Source organism: Rutidosis leptorrhynchoides, chromosome 6 (genome assembly GCF_046630445.1).
Source record: "Rutidosis leptorrhynchoides isolate AG116_Rl617_1_P2 chromosome 6, CSIRO_AGI_Rlap_v1, whole genome shotgun sequence".
NCBI lineage: Eukaryota > Viridiplantae > Streptophyta > Magnoliopsida > Asterales > Asteraceae > Rutidosis > Rutidosis leptorrhynchoides.
In genome coordinates, this window is record NC_092338.1 from 51213162 (window position 1) to 51230108 (window position 16947).

The 16947-nt window shown below is 34.8% G+C and overlaps 2 protein-coding genes across 2 annotated transcripts; one reads left to right on the forward strand and one right to left on the reverse strand.

The window, feature by feature from the left end:
• Positions 1-170: 170 nt before the first annotated feature.
• On the forward strand, positions 171-8204 carry LOC139851862 (DNA ligase 4). Its single transcript, XM_071841043.1, is given in 25 exon segments — positions 171-530; positions 1397-1488; positions 1643-1728; positions 1816-1952; positions 2271-2345; positions 2765-2856; positions 2939-3010; positions 3134-3213; positions 3290-3327; positions 3405-3411; positions 3508-3663; positions 3839-3914; positions 4077-4201; positions 4281-4315; positions 4410-4468; positions 4543-4626; positions 4737-4832; positions 5485-5533; positions 5626-5713; positions 5780-6287; positions 6379-6484; positions 6553-6683; positions 6770-6931; positions 7322-7474; positions 7580-8204. Coding segments are annotated over 25 exon segments (3465 nt in total). The 5' UTR covers positions 171-197.
• Positions 8205-8622: 418 nt separating this feature from the next.
• Positions 8623-13616, reverse strand: LOC139852648 (transcription factor bHLH35-like). Its single transcript, XM_071841961.1, has 5 exons — positions 13482-13616; positions 13193-13361; positions 12492-12704; positions 12178-12348; positions 8623-8854 (listed from the first exon to the last, which is right to left on the reverse strand). The coding sequence occupies exons 1-5, from the start codon at positions 13538-13540 to the stop codon at positions 8762-8764; spliced, it is 705 nt and encodes a 234-aa protein (XP_071698062.1). The 5' UTR covers positions 13541-13616; the 3' UTR covers positions 8623-8761.
• Positions 13617-16947: the final 3331 nt, after the last annotated feature.

Genomic DNA, 16947 nt, shown 5'->3' on the forward strand with positions numbered 1-16947 from the left:
CCTCTGATGAACCTACATCATATCATATCATATCATCATATCATATCATATATCATATATATCACAAATCACAATCACAAATCACATATCACATATCACATATCACATATACATATACATATATACATATGCATATGCATATATACATATAAGCTTTAAAGTTCGAAATTTCAGTATTGCATTCCGATTACAAGAAAATGTCAGGGGAGACGAAATTTAGCGTAATGTGCAGTCTATTCAACTGGATTCAAAAATCAAAATCTTCAACTAAAAAACGATCAAAATTGCGTAAATTTCTCGACACCTACTGTAAACCATCAGATTACTTTGCAGCAGTGCGATTGATCCTCCCAAACCTCGATAGAGAACGAGGATCCTACGGACTGAAAGAATCAGTGCTCGCAACTTGCATAATTGATGCCCTAGGTATGTCTAGAGAATCATCCGATGCTGTTCGTCTCATCAATTGGCGTAAAGGCGGCGCCAAAACCGGTGTTAACGCCGGCAATTTCTCACTCGTTGCATCGGAGGTAACCCTAATTATATCTATATATCCATTTTAGCAAGTATCGTAAGGCTAGTATTGTTTTATATGACCTCCTGTAACCTGCAAATAGATGATATAGCGCCAGTTAAGATGATGTGTATGTGACTGCTGTTGGTACTATTTTCCGTCTAGCGACTAAAATGTACCAGTACAATACTAGAACTGTCTAGCGTGCAGAGATGTATTGCCAACTGATGTTTGCCCTCGAGATAAGATCCCTGCAGACCCGTAACACGGATGAGATCTCCGTGGGGTGGCCTTATCAGTCTTGTGGGATCAAACTGAGAGTTGATCCGTCTAGCGTATTGTTGCTAAGCGGTGAAGGTTCTAGAGTGAGAAAGTACTATGTGAGAGAGAAAGTGTACTCTCTGCCACAAGTGACTGAACTGTGAAAATTGGTGACCCAGGGGGTCTATTTATAGGCGTAGAATCTCCGAAATTCTTGGGAACACGTGTCCGATGCTGATTAACTTGATTATGCGAAATATCCGCAACCAACTTTGGCTTGGGCTGACATGGTTGTGTGTCGCTCATGCGCCTATTCAAGGGCTTAAGCATAGAAGCTGCCTTCAGGGCTTACGCATGACGCTGAGCGGCCTGGCTGAGCGCTGGACGGCTATTATCAAAAACTGCCATTATTGCTGTCTTTTATGCGTTTCGAGTCCTTCTTCTGTGTAAAAATGATGCTTTTATGGGGATACACCATTAACTGGCACATCATAATAACATCTTACAAAAGTTAATTAATGGCGGTTACTCGATGAAGAGTTCAACGTATTCTATGTCTAGTGTGCAATGTATAAGATTAGTTATGCATTTTCTGACATAGTGAAAATTTCATCTGGTCAGGTGTTACAGAGGAGGCAGGGTATGATTTCAGGTGGACTAACAATTAAAGAGTTAAATGATTTGCTTGATCGTTTAGCATCGAGTGAAAATAGGTATGCTGATGTTTACTGTTTACCAAAATTCAGCATGAACCAACTTATTAATCTTTTAATCTCTCGTATAACTTGTATCTTAAGAGTCTACATGTGTCATGCGACTTATCATTTGAGAGCAGCCCCAGTTAACTAAGTTATTCTGTAATGACAGAGCTGAGAAGACTTCAGTTCTTTCTGAACTAATCAAGAAAACAAATGCACAAGAAATGAAGTGGATCGTTATGATCATTCTTAAAGGTTTGGTAGCTGTTTACTATTATTAGTGTACTCGCAGAGCTTATTTTTTTTACTTGTTTTAACCTTTTCACTCCAATTTTATTGAAGATCTCAAGTTAGGTATTAGTGAAAAAACCATCTTCCATGAATTTCACCCGGATGCTGAAGACTTGTTCAATGTCACATGTGACCTAAAGCTAGTATGTGAAAGGCTGAGGGATCGAAGGCAACGCCACAAACGTCAGGTACAATTAAGACCTTAATTTAAATTATATTCATTTTCAGATACTAAAAAATGTTCTCAGGTCTAATATTCTGAATTCCTTACTTCTGGTGTTTAATATGCATGCACACATACACACTCACAAATATCTACATGCATGTAAAATAGATTTTTTTTTTTAAAGTTGATTTAAACTATCAATCTGGTTCGACTTATGACTTCAGTGATTTGAAGTATGTAATGAGTAATGAATATCTGTAGTTCATGTGGGTAATAAAGTGCAGCGATCTGCTTCGACTTATGTCTGGTGTGTTTTTATTCCGTGCTTTCATATCTGCAGGATATTGAGATTGGAAAAGCTGTACGCCCCCAACTAGCTTTGAGGGTTGCTAATGCTGCCAGTGCATGGAAAAAGGTATACTTTGTTGCTTTCATTTTAGACGAACTTTATTCTGCTGCAATTTATTTACCATTTTCATGGCGTCTCAATTTTAATTTTTTAAAATTTTTTTTTTTCCTACTTATTGGCCGGAGGTCCACTCGGAAGCAATCTCTTTATCCGTCGAATAGAGAGAGGGATGACTTTCTCTACTTTCGAGAGTGTTTTCACTCTAGGTGGAGAAAACACTTTTCTTTATTCTCGGATAGAGGAAGGATTGTCTACATCTCACCTCCCCCATACACCACAGGGTTTTGTTGTTGTTGTTGTTTATTCTGCTGCAATTTGCATAAATGTTTTGTAACATACGCCATTGCTTTTATGGGAATATGCATCCTAGTGTAAAATTATCTTGGCCCATTGTTCACATTTTTTGGTTCTATCGCTCTTTACAGCTTCATGGAAAGGAAGTTGTCATTGAATGTAAATTTGATGGGGACCGCATCCAAATTCATAAAAATGGAGAAGAGATGCACTTCTTTTCAAGGTTGCCTTCTCATTTGTTAATTTCAAGGGATTTTTTACTTTGCTTCTATCTGATATACAACTTCTAATTTTTCTTGTTGCAGGAATTTTCTTGATCATCCTGAATATATTTATGGGATGTCAAATATCATCAAGCAAAATGTTCTTGTTGACCGGTAAGTATATATGTTATGCTGTTCGATATTATTCCATATACATTTTTTTTTCTGTTTTTATTATATATATTTTTTTTATTAAACGTGATGCGCTTTCTTAGTTTTTAATTGTACCTATTTAAGGTGTATACTTGATGGGGAGATGTTAGTTTGGGACACATCAACCGATCGTTTTGCTGATTTTGGTTCAAATCAAGAAATAGGTTTGATACTTGCCTCTGTATTTTTTTATTTGCATTATGTTGTATATTTTATATATATTTGAACTTTCCTTTTCAGCCAAGGCAGCAAAAGAGGGACTTGCTAGTGAGCGTCAGGTTACTTTCTATGCCATTTTATTAAGCTCGTTTTCTGTGACGAAAATATACCGATTCTGTCTCTCTCTTTGATGCAGTTATGTTGTATCCTTCTATTACACCTCAATGATATTTATGTTGTTACCCTTGAAAATCCAAACTTCTTGGAATTTGTTAAACCCTAACTCTGGTTGCCATTAGACGTTGCCTTTGATATTCTTTATGATGGAGACACCAGTGTTATACATCAGAGTCTAAAAGAACGTCACGAGCTACTAAAAAAGGTCGTGAAGCCAATCAAAGGTCGTTTTGAGATCTTGGTTCCTGATGGTGGTCTTAATGTTCATACCGCTGTTGGTAAAGGAAATATCTTCTTCCATTTGTTTTGCAATACGAAACATCTACTTTTAGATAAAACCTGATGGTGGTCTTAATCTGTTACTGTTTTCTTTTTAAAGAATCAAAAGTATCTTCTCAATCACGTAAAAATGTTTGATATATTGCTATATTACTATTGATAATGGTAACTCAGGGGAACCATGTTGGTCACGTGTTGCTCAAAATGTTGATGATGTTGAGACTTTTTTCAAACGTACCATTGAGAACAGGTCAGTGCAATTTTTCATCTTCATGTTTCATCAGCATGCAATGTTATATTTTTAACGTTACTATATCATAACATAAATCTCTTATTCCTTGCAAAATTAATTTCTTGATGTAATATCATTTATTAGTATGCATAACACTGAATTCTATATGTGTAAACATAGAGATGAAGGAATTGTCTTGAAAGACTACGGATCCAAATGGGAACCTAGTGATCGTAGTGGCAAGTGGTTAAAGTTAAAACCTGATTATGTTAGAGCTGGATCTGATCTGGATGTTATCATTATAGGTTTGTAGTATTTTCCTGTTTCGTTGATGACATTTAATGGTCACACTTTATAATTATATTAACGTATTCTTGTTTCTAGGTGGATATTATGGCTCTGGTCGTCGTGGAGGACAGGTGAGTATCGTCATAATCTTACACGAATGTATCTGATTAGTTGTCATAATTATGAAGATTTGGTTATGAACTATATAAGCTTCTTTAAGTGAAGGTTGCTCAATTTTTGTTGGGCCTAGCAGAGCGCCCTGCCCCAAATACCTATCCTAGGCGGTACGTTGAACTTATTAAATGAAATTTTGGCCACATAATTGATATATATTTAACTATACATGGTTTATTTGCAGGTTCATTTCTTTCTGCAGAGTGGGTACTGGGCTCTCTGACGAGGAGCTTGATGCTGTTGTAAATAAACTTAAGCCGTATTTTAGGTAATTGATAATTAAGTTCTGCATTATAGTAGATAATTTGTTGCCTGCAACATTTTAATCGGTTTAATAAGGCGTGCATGTTCTTCTAATAACAAAAGGAATTACTGCAGGAAAAACGAATACCCAAAGAAGGGTCCTCCAAGTTATTATAAGGTCACAAATAACTCGAAAGAGAGACCAGATGTCTGGATTGATAGTCCAGAGAAGTAAGCATTTTTTTGCCTTTAATAAGTTAAGAAATGTAATGATAATATGATATGAATATTTGAATACGTCTCACTATAGGTATCAAGATGGGTGGGTCAGTGAAGTTTTATAACAGGCATGGCTGTAAGTCGGCCAACCCGGGATTTTAAAGTAGTTTGTCCCGACTTGGTGAAGTCAGTCAAAAGGCGCCGGTCAACGGGTAAAAATAGGTCAAAAGTCAGATTTAGTTGGTCAAAATCAGTCAAAGTCGATGGTCAAAGTCAAAGTTGGTCAATGACTGAACTAATTGGTCCCTACAAGGTGCGACCGACTAGTCCACCAACTAGCGACTTATACAACCTTGATAATAGGTCAACACGTGCTCTTTTTTAAACAAGTTACTCTTACTTCGGGTAGGCACTAATATCCATTTAAAAATATCAATAACAATGTATTACAATGGTAATGTTTAATCTTTGAACTGAGGTTGTTAGGAGATTTTATGCATTAGAAAATTTTTGACAGACTCCTTTTTTAGCTAAAAAAGTAGTATTTGACCCATCTTAAGATAAAAATAACCACCCAAATTGACCCGTTTCTAAGTAAATGGGACGAAAACTCAATATTTCTACTAGTGGTTCTCAGCATTCTTTCTCTTCAATTCGAATGCAGATCGATCATACTTTCTATCACCAGCGACATCCGTACAATTCGGTCTGAGGTGTAGCTCTTGAATATAACAACTTTCTTGTTTTGAAGTTTGATCAATTTAGACGATGCTCATAGCTGTTTATTCTTTATTTAATATTTCAGGTTTTTGCTGCACCGTACAGCTTGAGGTTTCCACGTATAGATAAAGTAAGGGAAGATAAACCTTGGCATGAATGCCTTGATGTAGAATGTAAGTCAGACTTTTGTTCTTCATTTTTACAGTAAGTTGGTTTGGTACTAATGTTCATTTTAACAGCTTTTGTAGAATTGGTGCATAATAGTAACCATACAACACAATGGGGCGAAAATCAAGGCGAACATAAACCAAAACAATCAAAGCCATTAAAGACTGCAGATAAGAAGATCGGTTCTTCAGTTCCATCTCATCTCCTACGGACTGATGTTTCTCAAATTAAAGGAGAGACAAAAATATTATCAAATATGATGTTTTGTATCCTTCTTTCAGTTTTGTTAAATAATTTTCCCATCACTTTGGATATCTTTTTGTTTTATTTTGTAACTCCTGAAACACTTTAAGACTTTGCAAACGTACCTTCGAATTACACCTTGGATTCGTTGCACAAAATGGTTGCAGAAAATGGTGGTACATTTTCAATGAATTTGAATAACGCAGTTACTCATTGTATTGCTGCTGAAAGTAGAGGGATTAAGTTTCAAGCTGCAAAACGTCATGGTGATGTCATCCATTACTCATGGCTACTTGATTGTTGTTCACAGAAGAAGCTTGTTCCTTTACAACCGAAGTAATTACATAATTACCCTTTACAGTTAACCAATCTTTCTTAACTTTTCGGTTTCTATGGAAATGCGACCTTATATTCATGGGGTTAACAGGTATTTTCTTGTTCTTTCTGAGTCTTCCAAGAAGAAGTTACAAGAAGATATTGATGAATTTTCAGACGCTTATTATTTGGATATTGATATTAAAGATCTGGAACAGGTAATCTTAACGACATAATGTAAAAATTGTTACAAATACAGTATATTATAACATTGTTTCGTTTCCAGCTTTTGAATAACATCAATAGATCTGAGGAATCTAAAACCATCGATTATTATAAGAAGAAATACTGTCCTCTGGATAAATGGTCACGCTTTAGTGGGTGCTGCGTGTACTTCTATATTCCAGCAAACTTTCTGTAAGATCCTGTTAGTTATTTCTGTTATTCTGTTATGTTCTGTTGAGTTGTTGACTTAGATGGTCAACCATCGGTTTGATCTGAAGGAGTTCTGATTGGGAAGCTTTACTTGAACTTACAATGAGGAGAATGAAGGTTGAAGTTTCCTTTAATGGTGGCAAAGTTACCAATAGTGTCTCTAATGCTACTCATTTGGTGGTCATGTTTTTACCGGGATTAAATGTGGACTTCGATACTATATTAAAAAGGTAATCTGCATTCAGGGATTTAATCAGATATTTTGGTCCCCTTGTTGTTCGTTAAAACAGGGTCTATCATGCAAGGTTGCAAATATCGCTACTCGGGAAACTCGGTCGGGACTTTTTAGGGAGCAGTCGGCAACTCGGGGAGTACTCAGATGTTAACCAAGTTTGACTTTGACCGATATTGACTCATTTTTGACTGATTTTCCTAGTAATCCCGAGTTTTGACCGATTTTCCGAGTAATCTCGAGTTATGGCCGAGTTTGAACGTGTACTCGTCGAGTACTCCCGAATTGCAAAACACCAAGTGCTCTGCGAGTAATTCCGAGTTCAGTGAGTAATTCCGAGCTCTGCAACACTGCTACTATGTGTGTAATCTTGAAAATTACTGTGCAGCTTCTCAGCATCGGAGAGGCGTCTTCTAAGGAACAAAACCTTTCGTATGGTCAACAGTCAATGGCTAGAAGACTGTTTAGAGAAGGACCAGTTGCTTCAAGAGGATGAATACTGTTTCAGGCCCACTGGTTCAACAGATTCAACTTCATCCGAGTAAGCTAATGAGTTTTGTTGCAGATAGTATGAACTACTGATTGTTGCAATTATCATACATCATATAATTTTATTAAAAAAAAAAAAAAACTTTACAAAATGCAGTGAGCATGCACTTGAGACGGAAACTTGTTCTAACTCGAACAAAGAAGTAAACGAGAAGAAAAAAGCAGTAAAAATAGAAGAACCAGCTTCAGATAAAGATGGTAGAAAAAGAAGAGGGAGACCAATTAAAGCAAAACCAAGTACTAGAGGAAAAACAGGTTTAAACCAGCCACGAAGAACTAGGGCACGTTCCGGCAACAAAGCCGTTAAATTAAACGACTATGTATCATCAGATGATAACGAGGATGTTTCTTTAGATGATAGCCATGTAAAAATCGGCCAAGAAGAGCACCATGAAATGAAAGATGATGTCGTTGAAGATACCGAACCATTAGAAAAAGACATTTGTGTGTCTCCTTATGCACAGTTGACAAATGAATATGGCGATAAAAGGGTCGATGATGCTAGTAATAAAGAAAGTGATAAACTGGAAGTTATGGTTGACCCGGTTCAAGCCATGTTGCTAGATATGATCCCTAGCCTGGAACCGAAGACCAACGATAGTGTGATCTTCGACCCACCTATTCCCAAGAGAGAGACTCCAAGTTTAGATCCTAATCCGGGCCCTTCAAAGAAGAAGAAAGTGAGTTATAGGGATTTGGCTATGGATCTGCTTAAAGACTGATAGTACAGGGGTTTTTTGGTCACTATGTAACATGTAAAGCCATTTGCATCTTTTTTCTTATCTTGCACAAACTTTGTTTTATGGTAATGTTACTGAACAGTATCATCTACAATCATGTATCTCTGCAGACTGCACATATGAACTTTTTTGCTTATACTTGTTATGATTCGGTTGAACTCGTTCTCTGCATCAACGAAAATGTTAATATGGAACTAAAGGTTGAGAACCCTTCGAACTTTGAGTATTTTTACTCTGATGTATGCAGTAATTGTTATTGTCCACTAAAGATGTGTTGAGGATGTGTTGTTAGTGAAGTTGAATCTAAGACACTTGCGAGGATATCAAAATGACAATCATTAGGTTTGTTTGTGACGTCTCAAAATGTAATTTTCAAAGACATCTATACCTATAACCTATTAATGTTACTTTCAGACAAATCATCATAATTATAATAGCTATTGCATACAATTACGATTTACGATCTTTCTATATCGAGAAAATAATAAAGTTGGTGATAACATTTGACAATGAATAGCTATACAATTATTACAATACAATTACATGCTCATTGGACTATGAGGGTAGTCATTTGATGCTGATATGGCTGTTTCTATTTGTATCTTCAAAACATCAATCTCTTCCTCATTTGCCTGTTACACAAATTATCTTTTTATTTTATAAGACTTAATCACACAATATATTCATATAAGCAATAAATTACTTTAAATAGTTTTCTAATGACAACCTAGGGTTGTCACTAAGAGTAGTTTTATGCTTAAAAAAGTGGTAAAATTTGATGGTGTAGTTATTTTTAGGAAGTGGGTGATTAATTTTGATATACAAATAAATTAAGCATGTCCTAATTTCTTAAAAACAACCTTTAGGTTCTCATTAGAAATTTTCTTATTTTTAAAGAGAGGTGTTAGAGCACACGGTGTGGCATGGCAGTTTACCAGCGTCGTCGCCACCACCGACCGTCGCCCATACCTCGCCGGCGTCGGTTCGGCGTCTTCACCTTCGAAGTCGAGCCCAAGACGTTGATTTGCTAGCCGTTAGTGGGACCCCATTTTAAATTTTGGACCGTTTGAAGCTGCTTTCCCTTTTTTTGTTTTTTTTTTTTCAAATAAAATTTTAACACTATATATACACACCTTACCCCCATTTCATTATACACACAATTTCTTCAATTAAAACATACACTCCACAATATGAATCCAAACAACACTAATCACCCACAACACCCTTTGAATCCAAACAATGCATTTGGCCAAAATTGGAATTGCAGTAATCCGAATGTTTGGGTTAATACGCAAAATGAAAGTGGTACTCAATATGGTTCGTTTGGTAGTCAATATGGTTCGATTAATCAAACTCAAGATGACTACCGCGAATTTTTGGCTTGGAAAGCTCTCAACACTCAAGGAAGAAGCGACTCACAACATTACTCAAATAATCTATCAAACAATCAATCCGATGAAGTGCCGTCCCTTACGTCTCAAAAAAAGCCAAAGCAAAGAAAAGGAAAGAAGCCGATGAACGAAGAAGGTTCGGGCCGCAACCAAACCACGTGGGATGCCGATGACGAGTTACATTTGGCTCAATGTTGGATACATGTTTCCGAGAACTCGATTGTAGGATGCGCAATGACCGGTATATACACATTATTTATATATATATTTACGCATTATTTATTGTATATATGTTGGTGTTTATATTTATTATATATGTATGCGTATATATTTATTATATTTGTATGCGTTTATATTTAATATATATGTATGCGTATATTATATATTTATTATATATGTACGCTGACAACGTTTGTACGTATAGGGAAAACCTTTTGGTACCAAATTGTTGAAGAATACAACAAACGTAATCCACCATGTGCTCGTACGAAAGATGCATTGTCTTCGAAGTGGACCAAGTTGAATAATGATTGCAATAAGTATAATGGTATTGTGAACCGTTTAAAGGCAGCGTGGAGGAGCGGGGAAAATGATAACATTTTTTGCACTAGGTGTGACGATCAGTTTAGGTTTGAGATGGGGAAGAGTTTCTAAGTTATAAGGCGTGGGACTTTTTGCAAGACAAACCAAAGTGGCTACATCCTGATCCCGTTGTTATTGGTAGGCGAAACAAGCGAGTGCCTGACCCCGTTGTTGATGAAACTATAGCTGAAACTGATTTTGACTTGAACCGAGATGAAGAAGTTGAAACAAACCCAAATGAGGAGCTATTTGGCAGAGATCGACTGCCACGTCCACCCGACAAACCAAGGAAGACTGACTCAAGGAAATCAAGGAAGACCTCAAGTGATTCAGCCGCATCATCCCGTGAGTCTTTACACGCGTCCATGAAGGAACACTTTGAAGATGTGTCTCGAGAAAAGAAATCGTACTACTCTCAAATGAAGATGGAGTCGCAGTTGAGGATTTTGGCTATTGATACGGAGAATTTGAATGAACATGATAGGAGGGCAATCGAGAAAAAGAAGCAGAGGATTCGTCGAGAAATGGCTTTGGAAGACTCATACTCCGACTTCGATGATGAAGAATGAAGAATCGTATTTGTGTTTGAATTAATGTTATTTATGTTTCAATAATTGTATTTGTCTGTGAACGATCGTATTTATTGTACTAGGGTTTTTAATTTCAATAAACTAGGCCTTTTAATATTTGTGCAAGTTTTATTTTATTTATCATTTATATTTTATCAAATAATTAAAATAATTTAAAAAAAAATACAATATTTTCTCTTTCCAAGACACTGAACTGACACTGAACTGACATTCTTCTCAATTCCCCTGTTTTTTCACCAGTGTCAGTTTTCAGTGTCAGTCTAGTCAGCGTCCAGTCATCAGCAAGACACTGAACTAACACTGAACTGACGCGTCACCACACCCAGTGCTCAGACAAGTGAATGACACATAATTAACTACCTCTTATTTTTAGTATATATATTAATTTTAGTATATATATGATATTGGGTGATACATTATTCCGTCACTATTTGGTATTTAGATATACTTTATTTTATTTATGAAAGTGTGGTGATACTTCGGATGTTTCTAGCATTACTTTTCTTTAGAAAAAACAAAGAACTTAAATAAATAAGGAATCTTTCAAGGAAAATGATAAACGTGTAAGGGCTACATTAAACATACTAAAAATAATTTAATATCATATTTATAATTTAACCTGCCATGAATAATGTTAATACTAAATTTATATAAGAAAAGACGATATTAAAAAAAAGAATATTAATACTTTATAATAAACAAAGTTTATAAACTTATTTATCAAAATCCATCTTTCAATAATTGCTTAAAGAGACCGAAGCATAGACAACTCAGGTACACTTCAACTACAACAACAAAACAAGACTAAACTAGGTAGAATGAAAGTAAAAAAAAAAAAAAAAAAAGGCAACACTCACGAGACAAAGAAATATATTGGAAATTATCACTATCGCTCTACTCTTACCCTTTAAAAAATATGATAAGGCTTACAATCATTGATACAGAAAATTGCAGTTAAATACATTTTATATAAACGTATTTATTTATGTTCATGAATATAAAATATTTTTCTGAATTGTTTAAAAAATAGACGCGTTCCTCGCACCACTTTATCTTGAATTTTTTATTTATAAGAAATGCATATATATTAAAAAGGGTTACATCCTATTACTATAAGTTTGTGTAATCAAAAAATTCTCAACTAATCTTCCAGGTCAATCAATAATATAGAGAATTGATAGTTTAAGTACAACTACTGATATATGTCTTGATTCTTAAGCCTTATTGTTCTTATCTAAAGTAGATAAAATAGAAAGAAAAGAAAAAAAAGTTTTTTCTTTTTTAAAATAACCCTTAGTGTTTTTTTTTAACATCCAGTATAGCAGTTAATTATAAATTTTAAAGCAACAATTTCGATAATTAATATTGTTTTTAGTGTTGAAGAAAATGTACCTTAATAAAGAGTGTGTTGAAGAGCATTTCGGAAAAAGTAGAGATGTTGGCAGTCACAATCTTGAGCTTCAAAGATTCAAACACCTCACAAAGCTTCACAATTGTGTCTCTTTTTTTGTTGCATTTTAGGCTTATCAACACTGTCTTCTCTCCCACGTATGATACACTTAGCTATCAAATTATATATAAACATTTTTAATAAAAAAATATAAAGTTTGATATAATCAATTAACAGAAAGAAAACGTATTCAACAATGAATGCAATGTTACATATGTACGTGATGTTACATGCTACAACAAAAGGAACAACTTACTTCTAAAACTTCAATTGGATGATGCTCAATTTTTATCTTTTTTGATCTTTCTGATGAAATAAATCTAAATCCTGTCTCTTGACTAAAATCAAAACTAACAGGCTCTAATTTTCGAGACTCGAGTTCCATCACCTCTGCTTGAATCATCCTCTCTTGATCGTGCAACAACTGAATGTAATCAATCGCGTCTTTGATTATTGATGCTTTATCCATCTTCAAAAACATATAAACAAATTATAAGTTATAACAAGTATAGTAAAAATTTAGAAAATTTACAAGTCAAAAACACCAAATGTCATGACTTCGATGACTAACTTATACAGTATTATATTATATTATATTATATTATAATATTATATTATATTATATTTTATAGCATAATAATTCTAACATTTCGATGCTAAGTAAAAAGATTACTTATTACTGTAATTACTAAATATGTAATTATTTGTACACTAGTAAATGATCTCATGTAATGATTTGTACACTAGTAGATGATCTCTATGCATCATCAATTTCGCCTTTTGATATTGTACAATATACTATCATAAAGCATGATTAGTGGTGGTCTACGAATTCTTTTTTGTTGGTCTACTAATCACAACTCTATTTAAAGACAATGATTATGAGATTATTAAAACAAAAGATGCTAATGTACGATTAAATGGAAACAAATAAAATAAGGGTATGGAGAGTGACACCTTAGTAATATTAGGGACCACTGCTCTAAGAGCAAACAACCTATCATTCAACTTCTTCCTTCGATTCCTTTCGGATACGATATTTTTCGAGGTTGTCGATGACGATTGTGTTCCGTCTGGAGAGCTCGAGTCGTAGTAACCCGAAACGGTTTCTTCCAATCCTCCCCAACTGTACATATTATTATCATCATCATCAAAGTTACATAATTATATCTGAAGTTGATTGATTAATTAGTATGGAGTATTAGATATCACAAATTAAAGCACAAAAGATGACATAACTACGTACCTGTAATCATCGGTTTGAAGGATGGATTCCCAATTAACATCACCAATAATGGTTTCCATTGATGAATTTGAAAAGTGGTTGAGTCTAAGAAAGTGGGGGGTGTATGTTTGTGAGGGAGATAGAAAGTAGGTTGTATGTATGTATAAAGAAAGTTTAAGGAACTGGTGGTGTGTGCTTACTCCCTTATATGTTGTTAAAATACAAACAAAAAAGATAAAAAAATAAAATAAAGTATTGTTATTATGGATAAATTAATTAATTTAGAACAACTTAAAAAAAAAAAAAATTTAGTGAACAAGTAATAGGAGACATAGGGCCATATGGTATTCTTTCAAATCACTAATTCATACTTATATAATTAACAATTAGATATTGATTGATACTTTCAATTTAAATATGCCTATGGATGGGTTCCTTAACCTCTTAAGATAGCTAGTAATAAATCATAACGATAATGACAATTCTAAAAAGCATCTTTAATGTATATGTTAAAAAATTATACTGAAATAGTGCAATTAGACTAATTTAAGCATACTATGTTAAGTATTTTTTCACTTCAAGGTTTCATAATTTTATTTGATTTTTATAATAGTACTTATTTAGGTTTTAAATTATTACTTTTTCTTGTCATACTTAGTGACCGGAACTTGAAGATCGTAATATGGTGTCGAAAATGGATACACTTTGATTTGACATATTTGCTTTAATTCAAGGACACCTAGAAAAAATGCATATACTTTGATATTGAGATTTGATTTCTTCTTGTCTAAAAATAAATTGAAGATCTTGTCTTATTCCGATTAAGAGTTCGAGTAATCTAATGCTTGATGGGGTCGAAATACCTAATTGCGAAAGTGTTCTATACGATTCAAGATCAATCTGAATTATCATACAATACCATGTTTCTAAGAACCTTAACCAAAAGATATTCCATTAACCTGTTGAATACAAGGTTATGATCCTTTTAAAATCATCAATACATGGTTAGAAAGTAACTTTACATAACTTGAAAGCTAAGTTTGGTTACAAATGATGTTCAGTTCGAAAGTTTGGAATCATATAAGTTACCCGAGCACCCTTTTCATTCTTCACAATTTGATGATGTGTCTTTTAGAATTATAAAACTGAGCTTGTTGTTACAAATTGTGGTTCGTTTGAACCTGTTATTGTGTGATGCCCCGTACAAAATCATCGTGTACGGTACATCAACAACAGGATCATTACAAGGTCAAACACTATATGCTGTTTGAAAACCAGTTTTGCATTCATGAACATATAACGTTTTACAAAAGATGAATAGGAAACATTAACATGAGTACATGATACTAAGGTCATTACAAAGCTATTGTTTTGAAAATAACATAAGTTGGGAATGCAAAGTAAAAGTTTCATGCTTGAGACATCTCTAAGTAATGCAGCGGAAGTCTAACACAGCAAGTCTATAACAGCAAGTCTATACACCGAGACTAGAACAGCAAGGCTAACAGCAGAAGCAACAACGTCTAAACACCTGAGAAATACATGCTTAAAAGGTCAACACGAATGTTGGTGAGCTATATTTTGTTTGTATTCAGTAATGTAATGTAGGCCACGAGATTTCAGTGCTTCAAACAAGCGTTTCAAATCAGTATGATAAAGTATATGTATAACCGTGGGCACCCGGTAACTAGACTTAACGTTTATAACCCCCTGAAAGTACACTTGGCGAGTGCGTATGTTCACGAAGTATTAAACACCCGTTAAATGCTAGCGCGACTAGCCCGAGTGGGGATGTCAAACCCTATGGATCCATATCTAAGATTCGCGTTCACGGTTCAAAAACCAATGATTAAACGTTACCGAGCTAAAGGGAATGTTTATGACGTTGTATAACCCACACATATATAAGTTTAAGTACTCGTGCCTAGTATGTAAAACATAAAATCCGCATGTATTCTCAGTTCCCAAAATAAGTTAAAGTAAAAAGGGAATGCTATAACTCACAGTGATAAAAACGGTAAAGTCGGTAATGAAAGTACGCAAGTAGTAAGTCGGTCCAAAAGGTCGTTAACCTAAATCAAGGGTTACTAGGTCAGTAGGTTGTTTTTATAAATTCTAATAGTGCATAAAGTAAGTTTAAGTGTCATCATCATCATCATTCATCATCATAAAAGCTAAGTAAGTTCGACAAGAATAGAGATCGAAACAATAGGCTGACTTCGGTCAGCTGCTGCGACCTCTACGTTAATCGAAAAGATGGATAGTCAGTGGCTATGGCTCCGTATGTGAGTTCCCTAACCGCTGACCAATTTTCAGAACCTAACTCGTCTTTGTTTGACCGTGGCGGCGGTTTAAGTGCGAGTAGGTCAGAAATTTCAGCACAACGTTAATAGGGTGTAGTGACTCTCGGAGGGCCATAAATCCTAAACCGTAACTCGGATTAAGATGAGGCATAAACGGAAAATCATCTACTCGAACCGAACTAACTGAAAATCATCTTTCCAGTAGCCCAGGTGGTCTGATCAGATACGAAAATCAGTGGACAAGTGCTCCGGTGAGGTTCTTGGTGCTTGATGCTCATCACGGTTCTCATCCCTGATGCTGTAGCTTCAAGTGTACAACTCTTTGATGGTTTAGCATCACTTTTGACCAAGATTCTACCATCAATACACAATATGTTAAGACCAAGTGGTAACACAACTCATTTAAGAGTCTTAGATGGATGATGAACCAAGGTTACATCATATCCTTAGTCTTAACACAATTACAAGTCCTATTTACAAACAAAGTTACAAACTTTACATCAATCAAACAAGTATGAACATGATCCAAGTCAAAAGAGGTGATGGAACCCTAAGCTAGAGAGCTTGGATCCCTTTCACACAATTTATAAGGTCACAAAGCTAGAAAGCTTGAACCTTTAGTGTTTTTGAAGATCTTGAAGCATAAAGCTTGGATCTTTAAGATATATGAAGATAACAAACAAAAGTTTGAATCTTTATCACAAAATAACAAGATTAAAGTAAAAGAAAGATGAATCTACAAAGTTGGTGAAGATTCAAAGCTAGAAAGCTTGAATCTTCCATGTTCTTGAAAGATTCATGCTTGAGTCAACAAGATATAAGCAAGATCAAAGCTAAAAGGAACTTTGATCTCCATAATATGATGATGATGGCCACGAAAATGAAAGGAAAAGAAGAAGAAAAAGAAGACTTACAAGCAATACTAGAAAGGAAAGAAAGGAAAGAAAGAAAGAAAGAACAAGTGTGTGTGAAAACCAAATGAGCAAGTGATTTGAATGAGAGGTAAATGGCTAGTATTTATAAGCAAGGAATTTGACAAGGATTGATGACATGGACAAGGGCTAGTATTTATAAGCAAGGAATTTGACAAGGATTGATGACATGGACAAGGGCTAGTATTTATAAGCAAGGAATTTGACAAGGATTGATGACATGGACAAGGGCTAGTATTTATAAGCAAGGAA

Bases quoted from the DNA above. Each gene is read 5' to 3' on its own strand.
- LOC139852648 (XM_071841961.1), bottom strand. From the start codon at position 13,540: ATGGAAACCATTATTGGTGATGTTAATTGGGAATCCATCCTTCAAACC. The intron at 13,362-13,481 runs GTACGTAGTTAT...TAATATGTACAG, and splicing joins CTTCAAACCGATGATTACAG to TTGGGGAGGATTGGAAGAAA. The intron at 12,349-12,491 runs GTAAGTTGTTCC...ATAATTTGATAG, and splicing joins ATCCAATTGAAGTTTTAGAA to CTAAGTGTATCATACGTGGG.